Genomic DNA, 20526 nt, shown 5'->3' with positions numbered 1-20526 from the left:
AAAGAAAAAAAAGAACATTTTAGTGCCTGCCCTAAAAATAATTTTAATTCTATTTTCAAGTCAAATACAAAACCCAATAAACTTAAAAGATATTAGTTCAAAAGAATAAAGATATTGAGCAGATATTTATTTCTAAAAAAAAAATCCCTCTACCTCCTCTGCCCTCTCTTTTGTTGTACTCACATCGCTGATTTGCTGTGTGTTCTGTTTGGCCTGGACCATAACTGGGGAGTCCACGATGCTGGTGAATTTGAGGGTGTCTGGATGTTGCCTGTACTTCTTTTCATTCAGTGCCTCGCCAGCCTTTTTCACTTTCTCTATGTCCAGACTACCAATAGGTATCCAGCCAATGCCTTTCATCCAGGTGTTGTAGTCTTCCTTGTAGGCGTTCTGCAGCAATGGGAGAAGAGGAGTGAGGGCCAGGCAGTGGGCACAGGGCTCAAAGGGGGATTTTCCCGTGGGAGTACATGGTACTTACATTACTCTGTATTTGCATCATGTTTTTAGATAACTCCAGGTCCATGGCATCGGGCAGGTAGGTGTAGTGATGGAGAGAATGCTTATAGTTGACATTGCTGATAACATCCTGCGCCTTCTTGGCTGCCACGACATTGAACATATCATGAGGTGTGTTGTATTTGGTCTTTGTCTTTTCATAGTCCTTTTTGTACTCCCGGTCTGACTGTATCTTGGCCACATTCATATAATGAACCAGTTTAGGATCATCTTGGAGACTTTGGAAGCCAACCATTTTCCCTTTAGCTTTTTCATAATCTTTTTTGTACTGAACCTATTTGAAACAAAGGAGGACATATTTTAAAATGCAGTCTTAAAGATTTTACTGAACATTGAGGTCATGATTTGTAGTCATTGAGCTTCCCAGAGATTTCTATATGTCAATCATCAAACAAATAGCTATGTACTAACAAATACAGTCATCCCTCAGTACTCACAGTGGATTAGTCCCCAGATCCACCTCAACCTCCTCACCGTATCAAAATCCATGCAAACTCAAATCCCTTGTGTAAAATGGCATAGCACTTACATGTGATCTATGCGCATCCTCTCGTTGACTTTACATCACCTCTAGATCACTTATTATTCAGGACATAATTAAAAGAAAATGTCTGAATATGTTTAGTAGAGATGTAATGTGGGTTTTTTCAAAATATTATTATTATTATTTTTTAGTGGTACTGGGGTTCCTGGAAACCTTCTACCTCCAGGCTACATTCCCAGACCCATTTTATACTTTATATTTGGAAATGGTCTCAAGCCAGCACGGCTGGCTTTGAACCTGCACGATCCTCCTGTCTCCGCCTCCCAAGCGCGAGGATTACAAGTGTGCGCCACCACACCCGGCCATTCAAAGTATTTTTGATCTATAGTTACTTGGATCTGTGGATATAGAATCCAAGGACATAAAGTGCCAACTGTACTTTGAATTGCAGCCTGGTAAAATAAAAAAGATATTCAGAACCCATTTGAATGTCTGTAGTTACTTCTGATCACCCAAGAGAAGTTGGGATGGGAATGTTACTATAATTTGTATCAGTGACATATTATTTCTTTTCACTTAGATACTTAGAAAGAAATGAAAAGATAAATATTTCATAATCTCTACCAATTACATTGTGCTTCTAAAGCCCTACGTTATTTGATTAGTTGTAGATTTTTACTAGTAGTTGCATTGTAATGTTCCTTAGATATTCAAAGGGAGACCAAGAGCCAGTAGTAGCAAGCACTAATTGACTCTGAATAATAAAGGCAGCTGAACTTAGCTTCTGTGGGGAGACCATGAAAGAACCCTGGAGACAGAAGCAGAGGTATGAATAGTTGTGGTACACTAGGGCACAGGGTGGCTAGAGAGAAGCACCTGTAGAGAAAGGGTGTTAGTGAGAGATTCTAGGAAGTAGGGCTTTAAAAGAGGAGGACATTTGAGCTGGGTGTGGTGGCTCACGCTTGTAATCCCAGTACCTGGGAGGCTGAGACAGGAGGATCATGGTTTGTGGACAGCCTCACTCCTTACTTAGTGAGGCCCTCTGCAACTTAGTGAGACCATGTTTCAAAAATTTAAAAAGAGTAAAAATTAGGGCTGAAGGTATAGCTTGGAGGTACAATGCCCCTGGGTTTCATCTCTAATACTCCAAAAATAAAAGAATAAATAGGGCTGGGGGTATATCTCAGAGGCAAAATGACTTGGGTTCAATCCTCAGTACCAAAAAAAAAAAAAAAAAAGGACTTACGTCGCTGGCTGCCTGCCTGGCAGCTTTGGCAGCTTTGATGGGAATCGCATCAATTCTCAGGTCATATCCCTTCTTGCTCAAGTCTTTCAAGTCTGCTTTGTACGTGCTCTGAAAGAAAATTGTCATTTGAGTAAAACTCCATGGTCGCTTGGTAGGTGCAGAGCACGCGCGTCAGCCCGAGTCACAACACACCTCGCTGATGTTATAGGCGTTGACTTTAGCCTGAATGAACTGCGGCAGGTCTGCTGCCAGGCTGTACTTGTGCCGAATTTCCTCTCCTTTGGCTTTGTAAGCAATCTGGAAGAGAAAAGGCACATAATAAATAAGCTCAAAGAAGTATTTAATGACAATAATTGAAATAATTTCAGAGTGGATCACATTGCATGGGGGTGGTCCCAGGAGGATCATTCTGGGTACCTCCCTATATTCAGCTGCACTTAATGGTAGGTATTCAAGGTCACATGTGTAGTTACACAGGGTCCTTTCTGGTTCAGTCTCGGCAGAGATCCCTTGGTATGCACTAGGAATTTCTGATCCTCGGTAGGGGATCCTGATAGAATTTAGCCCAGAGAGATGATCTTACAGACACTTTTCTGAATGTAGGAAAAGATAATAGGGTAGAATACACCGAAAACTTATAATTTATAGGCAATTAAAATGACTTAGGGGTGGTGTTGATTCTCTAGGATTTTTGTTCTGGTTTTGACTTAAAATTTAATTCTCATTTGATGTAGTATCTATATTCATCCTTTCTAGTCTCTCCTAAAGATAACTTGTAGTTTTCATTAGAAGAAATCCATCATATATGTGCGTGTCATGCGTGTGTCATGTGTGCATGTGTGTGTATGTGTCTGTGTGTGTGTTACTGGGGAATGAACCCAGGGACACTCTAACTTTAAGGTACACCCACAGATCCATTTTTTTGTTTTGTTTTTTGAAACAGAATCTCACTAGGTTGCTGAGAGTCTTGTTATGCTGTTGAGGATGTCCTCAAACCTGCAATTCTCCTGTCTCAGCCTCCCAGTACTGGCATTACATATGTGCACCACCACACCCGGCATACCTTTTATTTAGAGCACCATGTCAAATGCTAAAAGGCTGGCAGCCCCTCCATTATGTATAATACCCTAAAATATGTATTAGCTGTGCTTTATTAATGAACAGCTGGAGAATTATACAGACCCTCGTGTAAGTGAGAATCTTCAGATCACAGAATAGTGAAAGGGATCAGTACTTGTTTGAAATACAAACACATTTGTATTAGTTACCATTTGTTAAAATACAGATAGGATGAACACTTACATCACTTCTCTGGGCCTGGTTAATTTTAGACTGTACTGTAATTGGAGCATCTTCAATCGAGGTAAACTTGAGTGTATCTGGATGCTGGCGATATTTTTTCTGTTTTGCAAATCGAAAAGAGTAAATTACTATATTTCTTTTCACTGAAAGCTTACATATTGAAATCTTTGACTTTTTTTTTTTTTTTGGAGTGACAAGAAGGATTTTTCCTGATTTTCAATGCAAAAATACTAGTCTTGATTGAAAGTAGATGAACAATGAATTCGATACAAAAGTTAATATTTAAAATTGATTTAATTATGGGTGGTTTGAGGAGCACAGACCAATACAACTCTCCTGAGACGGATGGAAACTATGCTTTGCATTCCTTGCTTAGGTGAGGAGAGCCCAGAAACAGCACTGAGTTCTCTAATGGATTAACAGAAAAGCAAGAAAGGGAATTTGGGTTTCTTTGCATGACACTCGGAAGTTCTTAGGCATGCCCTTTCTGATGTCACTTTATCAGTAGCTGGAGTAAAGAATGAGGGAGGAGAAACTAGAAAGGGGGCAGCAGCTAGGAGTTCCCAGTGAGGATAGGTGCTTTCTCTTCAAAAGTCTCACTGTGCTTTGTACATGGGTAATCACTGACGGATGAAGAGGCACGAAGGAGGACTTTGGGAAGGTGTTCCAACTGGGACAGAAAGTAAACCAGCTACTGCCTGGTTCTGAAGATGAGAGCAGGAATTTCTTGGGAAAACTTTTGGGGTACTAGTAGCATTTATTTTTATTTTAATTTTAGTTTCTTGCGGGTCTGGGGATGGAACCCAGGGACATTTTTGACCTTCGAACTCCACCCCCTACCCTATTTTTTATTCTTTATTTTGAAACAGGGCCTCACTGAGTAGCTGAGGCGAACGGTGATCCTCTGGTCTCAGCCTCCCAAATGCTGGGATTACAAGTATGAGCCACCACGCCCGGCCGAGTAGCATTTTAAAATTTATTTTTGTTGATAACTGCACAATTATGTGAACTTGTTAAAGCTTGTCAAGGTGTACACTTAAAAGAGGTCAATTTTGCTGTGGACAAATTATAGCCTACTAAAACTGTTAGGAATATTTCTGAAATGAAGTTAGTGTGAGTGACTTTGGTAACGTAAAGGAGTATATTTATTTGCCTGGATAACTCATGCATGTGGGAAGATTTTTTTCTTTTCCCGGTAATAATGACAAGAGAATGAAGCAGAAAGGGGGGAGGTGTTTCCCATGGTTCTGAGAGTACCAGGGCACACTCACAGACCGCCCACAGGCTCACACTTTACCTCATTGAGGATGTCTGAGGCTCGCTTTGCCTTTTCCATTTCTAAAGACCCAAAAGGCACCCAGCCGCAGCCCTTCATCCAGCTGTTGTAGTCAGCTTTGTATTCAACCTAAAATGCCAACACAAAAGTCACTTTTCTTTGCTCAGAGTCATGTTTATCACACAAAATCGGTAACATTTTACCCAGAATGATTTTATGATCTGATCAGCTTCATTACACCATACTTGAAGGTTATTTTTCATATTTCTTTGGTGAGAAAATTTTAGCCACCCTTAGGTTTTTGCTTTACTTCTAATTGACCTAAGTCTCACTTTATCCTTATTTTCAACTTAATGGAAGTATGTGGAATTGTGATTTCACATTTTATTCCAATGTTTAATTCAAAGCTGTATTTCAAAAAGCAAATAAAAATATATTTATATCATCTAATGTTAGAACTTTGCTCCCTGGAACTCTAAATATCATGTTTCTGTGGTCAAATTAGCCCTGAAGGTCACATTGAAGGTGGAAAAGTTTTCTCATTTTCTAATGAAAAAAATTTGATAGTAGTTATTTATCTTAACTGTTTGTATAAACGTACCTCATGGCACTGGCCAGCTTAGAAATGTTTCTATGTTGAATGGCCAAACATTTAAAAATAATTGTACTCATTAATTTGCTAAAGCAGGCAGTTATTTGGAATTGATCTTATTGGAGCGAACAGTTAGTTAATGCTATTAAAATAATGAGGCACTTTGGCTAGCTAGTTATAGATGGTACCTAAAACTTATACTCTAAACAAAAAATTCAAATTCTTCTTTAGGGCCTTTTATTTAGAATAAAAAAATGTAGAACACATTTGTTTTTTGCCCTTAAGAGGGTTATCATCTATTTGTGATGAGGAAACACACACAAAAAATAATAAGATAATAGTGCATAAAATAGAATTATTAGTGGTGGGAATACAAAATATACAATCAATAGAAAAAACAGTATGGTAACAAAAGTAAAATACAGTATGGTAACAAAAGTAGAATATGGTATTTCTACTTTTGTTTACTTATTGTTTACTCAACAAGTAAACAAAAGTAGAAATACCATATGACCCAGATTAAGAGACAAAAACCATATGATCCAACATTTCACCTTCTGGACATATACTCAAAAGGAATTAAGAGCAATATCTTAAAAGAGACATTTAAACACTCAAGATCACAGCAGCTTTATTCACAATAGCTAAAAGGTGGAAGCAACCCAGACCCACGAGCAGATGATTGCGTAAACAGAATGTGGCACGTGCATATGAGGGAATGTTCTTCAGTGATTAAAAAAGAAGGAAATTCTTACGAGTGCAACAATATGGACAAGCTTTGAGGATATTATGCTAAGTGAAATAAGCCATAGGACAAAGGACAAAGGACAAATGCTGTGTGATTTGCATATGAGGCAGGAATCACAATCAGAAGCAGAGAGTAGAATGGTGGTTGCTAGGGGTTGGATGGAGAAGGGGGGAAAGAGGAGTTATTGTTTAATAGGTATAAAGTTTCAAATTTACAAGATAAGTTCTAGAGATTAGTTGTGCAATACTATGAATATAATTGATGCCACTAAACTGTAGCATTAACTTAAAAATGACAAAAGTGGTAAATTTTGTTATGTATATTTTTAACAAATAGGATTGTTAGTATAAAGTATTTAATTGTGTAGCTCAAAGTAATTTTCCGAAAGAAGTTACCATCTGCAGAAAAAAAGCGTTATAAAAATTGATGCTGTAAATGATGTTTTCTTTTCAGATGAAATAGAAATCGATGTAAGAAATTATTAATAATGATGAATGTGATGATTATGATAATGGTGATGATGATAACAGTGAATGTTCACTGAGAACTTCAAGGATATTGGCACCATGGAATTTGACATTTGTTGCTTTGATTTTTACTTTATTTACTTATTTATTTACTTATTGTTTTGTTTCATTGGTGATCGAACCCAGCTGCACCTACCACTGTGCTACATTTCCAACCCTTTTTATTCTTTGTTTTGAGTGAGGGTCTTGCTCAATTGCCCAGGCTGGCTTCTAACTTGCCATCTACCTGTCTCATCCTCCCAAGTGTTGGGATTACAGGAATGCATGTCTGTGCTTGGTTTGGCATCTATTTAAATCCCCCAAACAATTATTTTGTTTTATTTTAATTTAACAGAGGATGGTTCTAGATTCTGCAAGGCTGATAATGTTCCCAAAGGGAGAGAGAACTGGAGTGTGTGCCAGGCTCAGGTGTCTCTAGAGCCCCAAGGGTAATTTCCCTTTCCTCATTTGCTTGCACACAGAACACAACACAGATGCCTCTGGGAAGTGCCAAAAACATCACTAAGTTTAGAAATCCTTTCAGTTCCCATCTTGAAAGGAGGGAGTTAAAAAAAAAAAAAAAAGAAAAGAAGAAAGAGGGAGTGGAGAGAACAGTCACTCACATCGCTCTGCAGAGCGTAGGCCTTCTTGGCGAGGTCCACGTTGATGCTGTCCGGTGGGTAGCTGTAGTTGTGCAAGACGTGCTTATAGTCCACGTCGCTGGCGATCTCCTGAGATTTCTTAGCCTGAGTGACTGCGAGCATATCAAGGGGTGCCGTGTAGACAGTTTTTGACTTTTCATAGTCTTTACGATACTCACGCTGTGAACAGAAAATGATCGTTTATTGCCACAAAAGCTCAGTGGATCTCCAGGAAGTAAACAGGATTTAGAAAACAAATATTTGAGTAGTTATTTTGCCACCACATTTGTTCATTTGTCACACATTGTTGGAATCCCTCAGAAAAATCATACATGGAAAGATCTTCCCAAACTTCTTAGATCAATGAGCAGCTATCAGAGTCATAGGGGCCCCCAGAAATGGCCACAGCCAGAGATTATTTTATTTTATTTTATTTGCCACTGGAGATTAAGCCCAGAGGCATTCCACCTCTGAGCTATACCCCCAACACTATTTTATTTTTTATTTTGAAACAGGGTCTCATTAAATTACTGATGGACCTAAATAAGTTGCGGAGGCTGGCCTTGAACCTGCAATTTTCCTGTCTCCGCCTCCCAAGTACTAGGATTACAGGTATGCACCACTACACCTGGCTGGGGATTATTTTATTTTAAAACAAAATTTCTCAAGGACCACTTTTAAGACCTATTTCTATTAATGTAATCTAGCCTTTGAAGTTTCCTAATTAAGAAGCATTATTAATTAGTGAAAATCATATGGAAATAATTTCATACTTCTGATTTTGTAAAATGTCTACTTCATAAATAGGATTATAGACATAAATTCTTAGCCTTCTACAATAATTTCTAAATGGATAGTTATTGATTTTTCAACCTGATTGTTATATTCTTGACAGTAGATAAGCCCCACTGAGAACAGCAAAGGTTTTTTTCCCTACAAAGTTTAATTTTGGTAACAGTTTAAAAGAAGCTTCAGATTGCAGCAGTTATAAGACCTCAGAGGAGAAAAGCTTCTGAAACTGAGCCATTACAGTAACCTTGGCCCTTATGTACAGAGCTCTCATAAGCCATGTATCCTGGCAGGGCCTGGTGAGGTGCATTGGGGAGCAGGTTTTCTGGAATGGTTAGCCAGGGTGCTAATTAGCTAAAAGTCCCAGCTTCATCATATGTACTCACCAATTACTTTAACAGAAAAATTCTGACCCGCTGCCTTTAGAAAAATGATAAGTCCACCCTATATCCCTGTCGTCACATCAGTATTAATGGCAGTGACCCAGGCTAGCAAGTACAGATGCACATTGTAAATCTTTTGGAGCAATTCTTTTCACAAACGGTTTAATCTTCTAACTTAGAGCACTTGATCTTCCTTCTCATATTTTATAGGTTATATTCAGAATAAATTTAGTACTCGTAAAATTTAGACCCTGGCTTATGAAAATAAAATGTGGAAAAATTTATTATGGATATGCAAGAGCATTTTTTTTTAAACCAGAGAATTTGTTTTTTGTTAAAAAGAAACTGATAGCTGGGAGTGGAGGCACAGGCCTGTAATCCCAGTACTTGTGAGGCTGAGACAGGCGGATCCCAGGTTTGAGGCCAGCCTCAGCAACTTAATGTGGCCCTCAGCAATGGAGTATGATCCTGTTTCAAAATAAAAAATAAAATAGGGCTGGGGGTGCAGCTCAGTGGTAGAATGTTCCCGGGTACCACAAAAAAGGAAAGAAAGAAAGAACCCGATAAAGCAATGTTGCAATAGTAGTTAGTATGTGGAGGTGTTTCTCACTAAATTGTTTTGAGTTTTATTCATGTTCACACCAGCTGTCATATACTAGTGCATATAAAATGTTGTCAAAGATCCAAATAGCTTTAACAGATTCTTTTCTACATTGCAGCTTAGCATTTAGCCTGGATATTATGTGGGAAGGACTGACTGACTATCTCTTTCAGTTGCCAACATCAATTAACAAATATTTATTGATTTATTTTGTGCCTAGTGTTTTAATGCATTCAATAATTGGATAAAAACAAAAGACACAGATACATTTGGAACCTATACCCTCCTTTTCTTTTTTTTTTTGCGGGTCTGGGAATGGAACCCAGGGGCATTTGACTTCTGAGCTACACCCTCTGCCCTATTTTTTATTCTTTATTTTTGAAACAGGGTCTCACTAAGTTGCAGAGGGCCTCACTAGCTGAAGCTGTCCATGAACTGCGATCCTCTGGTTTCACCCTTCCGAATGCTGGGATTATAAGCATGCGCCACCACGCCTGGCTACCTATACCCTTCTTGAATTGAGATGATATAAGGAACTAAAAATAGATTGAATTATGGTCTGCATACAGACATAAAGTATATATAGATCATCATATGAACACATGGTTAAGATTAAATAAATGATACAAACATCCTCCTCCATTATCATGAAAAACTATTTGCAAGCTATATTGAACACTGTTATCATTTTTGAGGGATTCTCTAAACATTTTCAAATGTGATATACACTGCAATTTGCAGTAGCAGATGTTTGCCTTTCTATTCTAAAAAAAATGTAACCAGAAAATGTTAGATCGTCCACAGATAATCTATAAAGAACCCATGAATTGCCTAAAATTCAGGAAGAAAGCAAGAAAATGTTTCATTTTTCTAGAAGGGGGCCCCCACTTTTTAAAATCATATTCTCAAAGGGGCCTACAATCTATGGAGTATTTTTCTTAGACAGTACTAATTACTAAAGTCAATATAAAACACTGATAACTATACTTGAATTTTATATCTATGATTCATAATTTTCTTCCAAAGTAAAGTCATTTTTAAAATCATCATTTTAAAAGTTATTTTTCAACAAGACAAAAACATCTACTACTGTTTTCTAAGAGGTTTCGAGAAATGCAAATGATATTCTACTAAATATCAATGTATTCGTTTTCCAAACCGAAATGGACATCAACACTATTCAGTAATTTCTTTTCTCAAATGTGAGACACTCAAGAGTCTGGGGAATTACTCTATTTCTAAAGGTTTTTTTCTAGCAGTTCCTTGAGAATGTGAGAGAGAGCCCAGGGACATGCAATCTCTTGCCATGATACTCCCTCCCAGCATGATAAGAGAGAAGCCGCCCTTAAAATAAGACAGACACTCACGTCACTCTGGTTTTTGGCTGTCTTCAAGGAGTGCAGCATCTTGGGATCGTCATTGATGCTGAGGGCTCCGATCATTTTCCCTTTGCTCTTTTCATAGTCTTTCCTGTACATCACCTGTAACGACATCACACGTGCTAGATCCCGTGCACAGAAGAAACCCCTGACCCGGAGCCCCGCCCAGACCCAAAGGCCACACTCACTTCGCTAGTATTCCTGCTGTTGGCTTTGGCTGCCAGCAGGGGAATGGCGTCCATTTTAATGTCAAACTTCTTAGCTTTGCTCTTCTCCCAGTCTTGCTTATATACATTCTGGACACAACGGTTTCAGCAAAGGAATTATAAAAACAACATTGAACACAGGTTAATAGAGTAAAAATAAAAAGCCAATTGAAAATTTGCATATATGGGCTTATTCAACCTATAAATACTTTATTTGACAAGTGATAGTGAGGCTATTGATTTATCCATCACGCAGTTTCTTCTTCCTTACCACTAAACAAGCATAGCACATTCTTTTTAGTGTTCTGGAAACTTTTAAAGACTTTTATCCTGATATGTAAAAGATGATATATAATTACAGCCCCTTAGAGAAGGTGAAATGTGACATTTACATGGGAGAGATCCGTAAAACTCTAGGGATTAGCCGAGAAGTAAATGAAAGAATTCTTCTGACCGTGGAAAATGAAATCTGATAGCTAAGCAAGAGTCTTTAGGGCACCTGGACCTTAAAAGTTCCACTTCCACTCTGACAACAGTCTCAGCAGTTGCGTGTATTCGTATCACTCCTAATTCTGTCTTTTTAAGCACACATCTGTACCACTTCCTGTTTTCACGCACACCAGACAGGCTCCCGTGGCTCCGGTACTTACGTCACTCAGGTTATAGGCGTTGACTCTGTGTTGGATGAACTCTGGGGCATCTGCTGGTACGTTGCACTTGAACTTCTCACCTTCATGTTTTGCTTTGTAATTCAGCTGAAAAACAACAGAGGATATTGCTTTGGGTTGGATGTGTCCCCTAGTTTCACATGTTGGAAACTGAATCCCCAAAGTCATATGTTAATGGTATTTGAAAGGGGGACTTTTAGGAGGTGATTGGGTCATGAACGCTCTGCTCTGATGAATGGCTTAACCCTCCCATGGCTTTCTGGATCAAAGGGCTACCAAACAAGTGGCTTTGTTATGGTGCCCTCTGGCTGGCTTGACCTCTTCTTGCCACTGGACACCTTCCACAATGATGCAGCAAGGAAACCTCATTGGTTACTGGCACTGGGTTCTTGATTCCAGCTTCCATAAACATGAGCTAAATAGACCTCTTCTTTATAAAAATGAATCCATTTCAGGTATGTTGTTAGAGCAACAGAAAACAGATTAGGACATATATCCAAACAGATCAGGGTAGGAATTTCCTTGAATGTATATAGGACAGTGTATATACCTAAGTCATTGGTGCCTTTGTTGAAAAAGAAAAATGCTGCAGGAGGTACTCAGTCCTGTCAAAGTATAACACAGAATCTGAATTCTCACTTCTTCTTTCAGGGATTGGGTTATAATTAGACTTTGAGCCACCATTTTATGATTTCTATTCAAGTATATTCACAAGAAACATATCTAATCAACACCAGTAGGCTATGCATGGGGGTATGAAAACCCTAAACATATAAAATTGTATAATCAGAGTAGTAACATGATACTTGTAAAGAAAATGTTAAGATACTTAATCGATATATACAAGCTGGGCGTGGTGGCACACGCTTGTAATCCTAGTACTTGGGAGGCTGAGACAGGAGGATCCAGGTTTGCAGACAGCCTCAGCTACTTAGTGAGGCCCTTTGCAACTCAGTGAGACCCTGGGTTCCAACCCCAGTACTACTGAATAAAAAGATATATACATTGTTCTTTAAAATATTTTAAAAAGCACTTTAGATTTTTTTAAAATGTGATGTTAGGAGGAAGGGAAGGAGTATGAAGAGGCAATGAGGCTGTTGAAATTTGGAGCTAAAGCAAAATGCACATGACTGCAAAGAACTGCAGTGAGGACCTTTGAGACAGTCTATGGCCAAACCCAGTAAACAGGAAGAGCACTGGGGACCGGACTCCAGGTACAGCATCATACTCCTCTGAAGTTTTTCTGAGTCCAGCTTGGTCAGTGTTGTTAGTGTTTAGCTGTTCATTATGAGTCATGAAATAGTGACATCCTAGTAAAAGTTACATAGGAACTGATAAGACTTCTAAGTGACACTGATGCTGTTCTCTTTACTGATTGCATATGAGCTAATATGTGTGACTAAAACACATTTTTTGTAGTAGGCTGAACTACTATAGTAGCATACCTTTCCTTTTTCTATCGTGTGTGTTTGTGTGTGTGTGCGCGTGTGCGCTACTGAGAATTGAACACAAGGTCATTCCAACTCTGAGCTACATCCCCAGCTTTATTTTACATTTTATTTTGAAACAGGGTCTCAATAAGTTGTAGAGGACCTTGCTAAGTTGCTGAGGCTACCCTTGAACCTGCAATCCTCCTGCCTCAGCCTCCCAAGTACTAAGATTAGAGGCTTCCTTTTCCTTGAGAAAGGTGTGCTACTCTTTAAGACTTAGCTACAGCTGGGCGTGGTGGTGCACGCTTGTAATCCCAGCATTCGGGAGGCTGAGACCTGGAGGATCGCGGTTCGTGGACAGCCTCAGCTACTTAGTGAGGCCCTCTGTGACTTAGTGAGACCTGGTTTCAAAATAAAGAATAAAAAATAGGGCAGGGGGTGTAGCTCGGAGGTCAAATGCCCCTGAGTTCCATCCCCAGACCCGCAAAAAAAAAAAGACTTAGCTACATAAGCACCTTGCTACTTAAAATGTGTTCTACCAATAACAGCAGCAGCACCACTGAACAGCTTATTAGAGAGTCAGAATATGGGTTTCCCCTGAAGCACTGGGATCAGAATCTACATTGCAACAGGGTCACTTGGTGATTGCACAAATGTGAATATTTTGTAGGCCTGTTGCTCTTCTCCTGATCCCAATATGGTTGGACCATTGCTAACTTAGACTTTCCCTGACTGTCCATCTAAAGCACCCATCCAGTCACTCCATGCAACATCACATATTAATTCTGTAGCATCATTCCCTACTGCCGCCCTTAATATTGCCTGAAGTCCTTGTCATTACTGTTTTTGTAGTCTTCATTAGTAAACTCAAGAAGAGGGCTGTTTGCTGTGTCACCTACCCAAATGGATGTGGCTTTTGGAAGTTTATTTTAGTTGGCATGAAGTTTTAGTGTGAATTTGACAGATCCTAATGAATAAGTTAAGTATGCCTACCAAATATCAGTGAGTTACTGAAGAGCTATTAGTTATTTTTTATAAACTAACACGGGTTTCCTCAATCTACAATTCAATCTAAGAGCCTCATCTGTGTTTTATTACATAAGTTCTAAAAATGACATACTGACATTGTAGATGAGTCTACGAAGATGAAGCATGGAAATGCTCACATTGTAAATAAGTCATGCACTGGGGTCGCCATGGTGGCATAAATCAGACACTTACGTCGCTGAGCTGTTTGGTGTTGAGCTGGGCTTGCAGTAGCACAGGCGTGTCAGTGACTGCTGTGAATTTAGTCTTATCTGGATGAACTTTGTAGGTATGCTAGAAAAGAAGATGTCCTTCGATTAAATTTTGAAGCATATTTTTATATTCTTGCTCATGTACACAATAATGTATACAAAGGATTCTGCCAAAAATAATTTTTTCTTCCTAAAATTATAATTGACACACAATTACCTTCTCCTTTTCTTTTTCCCTTTTCTTCCCCCTTTCTTTTGAAGTTGCTTCTGATTTCTCTGCTGCGTCCCAGCCACTAATCTTTTTGGTGCGGAAGCCCTACATTGGCTTCCCATTACCCTTGATATTCAGCCTATACTGTACCTTGGCTTATGAGCCCTGCAGATCCCACCCTCCCTCCTCCATCTCCTACCACTTTACCTTTTACCATTCTCTCCCTCCCCACCATATCTCAGCCACCTCATTCTTTCTCTTGTTCCCCTTACGCTGTTCTTCCTGATTTTCTACCCCTGATCTTGGCATAGCTGGATGTTCTTGTTTCAGACCTTCCTTGACCTCCCAATTTAAGGTGTCCAATCAGTGTTTCTCTCCCTCTCTCCTCCTTCTCTCTCTCTCTCTCTCTCTCTCTCTCTCTCTCTCTCTCTCTCTCTCTCTCTCTCTCTCCGTAGTATTTTAATTCTTCATTGTCCTCCTAGCTTTCTTATCACTGCCTGGTAGCTTTCTTGTCTCTGAGCTCTCTGCCCTTGTTTACCATCTGTCTTTTCCTGAGGTAGGAGCTTCAGGAGAGGCAGAATACTTGTTCCCGATTCTTCTCCAGCACCGAGGACAGAGCCTGGCATGAGTTGGTCCCTTTGGTATTCTAAATGTTGAACACCTATCTTTCTCAAACTCATATATCCCCCTTTTGCCCTAAATGTATGAACATATAAGCCAACAAAAATAAAGATGAATAAAGTCTAAAATTATTTCACAACAAAATAATGTCTTCATAGTAATTTTTGTGTTTCCCAATTGAACCAAAAGGCAAAGTTTAACATTTGGAATCTCCTGCTAACCATGAGCTAAAATTTACAATTTAGAATCTTCTGCTAACCACTCCTGCCACATTTACCACTAGATGTCACACAAATCCCAAACCCAATTTCAAGAATTCAGGGCAGCTGACTTACATCTTTACACTGGTCCAGCTTTTTGATTGCTTCGTATTCTTGTGTGATTGTCTGAGGGAAGTAGCATTTCCCTTTATCTTCTTCATATTCTGCCTTGTAACTTTTCTGTAATGAGAAAGAATAAAGATATATCAGGATGGCTATTGTTCCCAAACAATGTCACTGCAAGGCATGAATAACAGTCTTCAGACTTACGTCACTGTTTTGAGCAGAAACTTTCATGCAGTGTGTGTGATACGGGTCTTCAAAGCTGCCTACATAATGTCCCAAAATATTCCTTACATATGAATCTTTATATTTAGCCTTAAAAAGAAAACACACATACATCAAGTTAATAGTTATCTGTCAAGCAATAGGAAAGCCTTCCCATGGCAGAGGTAACAGGCAGGGCCTTTCAAACCTCGCTGAAGTTCTTCAGCAGAGTATCAAGTTGATATTTAGGGGTCTCGCAGTAATTCATACTCTTTGCCTTTGTCTTCTCATAGTTTTCCTTGTATAATCTCTGTCAAAAGAAAAAGACAATTAAATAGAAGAAAATATATTGTGTGGAATAAAAGCTATTTATGTCATGATTTATTTTAATGAATGGGGCAACATTTGTATTTCCTCTGCATGTGTTTTTTTGCTAAGCAGAAATGCACCATGTACAGGCATGCCCATGCTGCTATTCAAGTAAGTTTCTGCCCTAAAATAAATCATTCCATTTGAATGTTTGAAAAAATATAAAACAGTGCAAAATGAGATAAAAGGTATAATAGGGGCATAATACTAGGGGCACAGTCCTAAAAACGATACTTAGGCACAATCCTAAAAATGTAATCACCTCAGCACACAGTGTAAACAGATTTTATCACACCTCTGGAAGTTGGCTATGTTATTAAGGCTTAACATTTTTCTTTATGGCAGCAAGACATGAAAAGATTTTTTGTTTGTTTGTTTTGGTTTTTATTTATTTATTTATTTTTTGATGGTACTGAGGTTGGAACCCAGGGACTTTCTACCTCTGGGATATACTCCCAGACCTATTTTATATTTTAGTAGTCTCACTAAGTTGCTGAGAGCCTCACTAGGTAGCTGAGGCTGGCTTTGAACCTGTGTGATCCTCCTGTCTCTGCTTCCTAAGCGCGGGGATTACAAGTGTGCACCACCATGCCCAGCTGAAAAGATGATGTTTTTTAATCTTTTAAAGTATACATTGTGTATTTCTTCACATTCTCTTTTAATTCTCTCAAATGGAAATCTAAAAATATACTCAACAAAGAAAAGAATACTTATAAATAATTTGGGAGATAGGGAGTATTTCTTTCTTGCTAAGAATTAGAAAAGCAATTTTGGTAAAGTTTTTTTTTTCTTAGTAAGTGCTTTGAAGTCTTTAAAACAAGATCAATATTTTATTTTTATTTTTATTTTGTGGTTCTAGAGTTTGAGGCTGGGAGCATTCTACTTCCAAGCTACAGCTATAGCCCTTTGTAATTTTTTAGTTTGGAAACAGGGTCTCTCTAAGTTGAAAGCATTGCTACATTGCTGAGGTTTTCTTTGAACCTATAATCTTCCTATCTCCCAAGTACTGGGATTACAGGCATATGTCGCCAAGCCTGGAAATATTTTATAAAATTTTTAAGTAAACTACTTTGTGTTTATTCTATACCTAATTTTTTTTTCACATTTTTTGTTTTAAATTTGATGTTCTCACTTTTTGCTTTTCATTTTTCTCTATCTGTCTTTGTAAGCAATTTTTTATCAGCTTAGGGCATTGAATGAATACACACATGCACACACACTATATGTATTTAAACATTAATAAGACATTGATCCTATTTCTAGGAAAAAAATTTTAAAAATTCTAGTATGTATTTTCCTCCTAATGAGATATAGCACTAATGAGATTAAGGAAGCTTTTATAACATTCACTATCATCACAAAGTTAAAAACATGAGGACGTTTATCTTCCCTATAATCTGGTCTTCCACACTTGGGTTGTCATCCTGAGTCTGAGATGTCACTTAGTTTAAACATCCAGCCCAAGGCTGTAGTCAAAAGCACAGTGTGGCCAAATCTGAAAGGAAGACACTCACGTCACTCTGGTTTTTGGCTGTCTTCAAGGAGTGCAGCATCTTGGGATCGTCATTGATGCTGAGGGCTCCGATCATTTTCCCTTTGCTCTTTTCATAGTCTTTCCTGTACATCACCTGTAACGACATCACACGTGCTAGATCCCGTGCACAGAAGAAACCCCTGACCCGGAGCCCCGCCCAGACCCAAAGGCCACACTCACTTCGCTAGTATTCCTGCTGTTGGCTTTGGCTGCCAGCAGGGGAATGGCGTCCATTTTAATGTCAAACTTCTTAGCTTTGCTCTTCTCCCAGTCTTGCTTATATACATTCTGATGGGAAAACGTTAGCAAAGGAGTTAGCAAAATTGACATGTAAGTCATCATATTTGAAGACTAAGGGGTAACTAATTACTTGTCTTAATATACATATAGAATGAATGGGCCTTTCTCATTGTCCAGAAAGTCATGCATACTTTTTTTTTTTTTTTTTTTTTGGTGGTACTGGGTTCCCTGGAAGCCCTTCTACCTCCGGGCTACACTCCCAGACCTATTTTTACTTTTTTTTTTTTTTTTGGAAACAGGGTCTCCTAAGCCAGCGCACACGGCTGGCTTCGAACCTGCGCCGTCCTCCTGTCTCTGCCTCCCAAGCGCGGGGATTACAAGCGTGCGCCACCGCACCCGGCAAGTCATGCATACTTTAAAGGTGGACCTTCTACGTCTCTCAGATCAGGCTTCACTCCTCTCAGTTGGAATCTTTCATCAAATTAACTTAATCCTAGCTTTCATACTAACATGTGATTCTTCAAGCTGCATAATTTAACAGCGGCACAAATATTCTACCTTTAACTTACTTTATATGGCACGAGGAGTCATTTGGTTTCTAACTCCTCTGCAAAAGTTACTTCTTTAAACATTACATGGCAATACTCAGTGATCCTGGGTTATCTTAGTACTCATTTACAGAACTGTTGAAGAAATTGGGATCCTCAAAGGTAATTTGATTTTTCCATAAAATTAAGTTCAGAAAATAAAAGATGGCAATGAATACCTGGCCTTTGCCCCCACTCCCCTTTTATTCTCATTAGTGCAAGTTCTCTTCCATGTAGAAATAAGTGTAATGTGTGTGAAATAAGGACATTATAAATCTGGGGAAATAAATGAAATGAAATCGTATTTAAAAAATCTAGTCCTGAGAAAAATATAAGTTATGGCATAGCCTAAATGAAAGTATGTTTAAAATACCTAATATTAAGATTTTCATGAGTGGCGATATTTTGGAGATTGGTTCAAATATATTAAGATTGTCTAACTATGAAGCTAACTTTTAAGATTGCTACCGATATTTTAGAGGGGAATTAAAAGTTAATTTGACAGAGAAATAACAACATGGTACCAATGTTAACTATTCTTTCTGCCTTATTGAAATATCAACTGAATCTCAGTGAAGCAATTAAAAATGAAGTTGTCAACATAGCATGTGGCATGGTGTGTTAGGAACTTACATCGCTCAGGTTGTAAGCGTTGACTTTGTGCTGGATAAAGGCAGGCGTGTCAGGGGGTATATGGCACTTGAATTTTTCACTTTCATGTTTTGCTTTGTAATTGAGCTAAAAGAGAAAGGGAATTTGAGGGGGAGGGTAAAAGAGAACCAATTAGTTCAGAAGAAGAAATGCTCTAAAATACAAGGACTTCGATTGCGTGGTAGATTTTGTAAAGCAGCTGACAAAGTTGTTAAGATCAAAACAGAGAGGCAGAGCTTGGGTAGTCTCTACCACACTCTGACAGCTTTTATCACAGCTGTCACCGTGGTAGGACCCTAAGGGAATAAGGCGGCTCTTTCACACACATTCCTTCTGTGCATACTACAGCTGGCCGTGTAGATGCTGAGCTGTGCAGCCCTGTCTCATGCCCGTCGTCACCACTTACTGGAGAGCCTTTCCCACATCACCACAAATACAGCGTGGTTACTCACACTCTAATAGAAGCCTTTGTTTCTGACCATAATTCTACACATTACTTTTATTTTTATCCTCTGAGTTCAACACATGTTTGGAAATCTATACTTAAAGTTTATATGAAAAAAAATCTTGTCTCAAAGACTCCATTTTCCAGAAACTTCTTTAAGAGAAAGAAATCCCATATGTTGACTGTCTGCTTTGGGCCACAGCATATGTTATGCATACATCTCCTTTCACTTAATTTCAAAACAGCCACAAATTTACAAAGGGAAAATAGGAGGTATAGAGAGGCTATGTAATTTGGCTACCTGTTCGTAAATAACAGAACTGGAAATTTGTCTGATTCTATTCTTATTCGGAAGTTTTGTCTTATCATATTGATATTCTTCTCAATGTTTTAGCTATATCACTTTCCTTCAAAGAACCATATATACATATATATGTTTGTTTATCTATCTATCTATCTATCTATCTATCTATCTATCTATCTATCTATCTATCTATTGTGGTGCTAGGGAGTGAACCTGAACCCAGGGGCATTTTACCTCTGAGCTATATCCCTAGTCCTTTTTTATTTTTTGTTTTAAAACAGGGTCTCACTAGGTTACTGGCAGTCTTGCTCAGTTGCTGAGATTGGTCTTGAACCTATAATCCTCTTGTCTCAGTCTCCTAAGTACTGGGATTATAGGAGCGTGCCACCTTGCCTGGTTCATTTTATTAAAAGCATTATTTGTCCAAGAAGATTTAAGGCAACAAAATAGGAAAATGTTTTAGATGACTACAAACAAATTAAATTTACTAAAATTTCTATGACCATTTTTATAAATGTGACAAGAAATTCGATTTAATGGGCTATGGTTGCAGCTCAGTGTTAAAGTACTTGCCTACCGAGCATGAGGCCCAATCCTCATCTCCACGAAAGAAAAAAATGAAATTTATTGTATATATAGAGTTATTAAATGTTCTCCTCATAACTAGATTTCCTGACTATGGAGGAACTTACATCACTCAGTTGTTTGGAATTGACCTGGGCTTGTATCTGAACAGGAGAGTCGGTAACTTGAGTGAATTTCGTCTTATCTGGGTGGACTTTGTAGGTGTGCTGCAAAGAAGCAGAGAAATTTGGCTTAGCAGTACTGTCAAATTCAAGGTGGCATATAGTTCAGGAAAGAACCCATCCCTTTCAAAGGAAAACAAATCCCTGGTATCTAATAGAACACTTATTCCTTTTCCAACTAGATTGCACTTTGAGAGAAGCTCTTACATCTGTATGAGAAACTTTCCCATATTTTCAGATTCCCAATAGTTCTTTTTAAAAAAATGAGCTAGAATTGGCTCTTGAA

At 38.5% G+C, this 20526-nt stretch overlaps 1 protein-coding gene across 2 annotated transcripts in view; it reads right to left on the bottom strand.

Annotated features, from left to right (window-relative positions):
- Positions 1–20526, bottom strand: part of NEB (nebulin) — a gene marked incomplete at both ends in the record, with an annotated part of 222697 nt that overhangs the window by 173047 nt on the left and 29124 nt on the right. For both annotated transcript variants that reach the window (XM_080719851.1, XM_080719850.1), the window contains 18 exons: positions 184–390; positions 479–790; positions 2247–2354; positions 2439–2543; positions 3549–3647; positions 4846–4953; positions 7294–7491; positions 10452–10565; positions 10652–10759; positions 11320–11424; positions 13989–14087; positions 15173–15277; positions 15368–15475; positions 15573–15674; positions 17248–17361; positions 17448–17555; positions 18728–18832; positions 20187–20285. In XM_080719851.1, coding sequence (XP_080575977.1) covers positions 184–390; positions 479–790; positions 2247–2354; positions 2439–2543; positions 3549–3647; positions 4846–4953; positions 7294–7491; positions 10452–10565; positions 10652–10759; positions 11320–11424; positions 13989–14087; positions 15173–15277; positions 15368–15475; positions 15573–15674; positions 17248–17361; positions 17448–17555; positions 18728–18832; positions 20187–20285 — 2304 coding nt within the window. The remainder of the gene's footprint in view (positions 1–183; positions 391–478; positions 791–2246; positions 2355–2438; positions 2544–3548; positions 3648–4845; positions 4954–7293; positions 7492–10451; positions 10566–10651; positions 10760–11319; positions 11425–13988; positions 14088–15172; positions 15278–15367; positions 15476–15572; positions 15675–17247; positions 17362–17447; positions 17556–18727; positions 18833–20186; positions 20286–20526) is intronic.

This window comes from Muscardinus avellanarius (assembly GCF_963383645.1).
Source record: "Muscardinus avellanarius genome assembly, chromosome: 2".
NCBI lineage: Eukaryota > Metazoa > Chordata > Mammalia > Rodentia > Gliridae > Muscardinus > Muscardinus avellanarius.
Note: the sequence above shows the minus strand (reverse complement) of the source record. Positions and strands in the feature narration are given on the sequence as shown.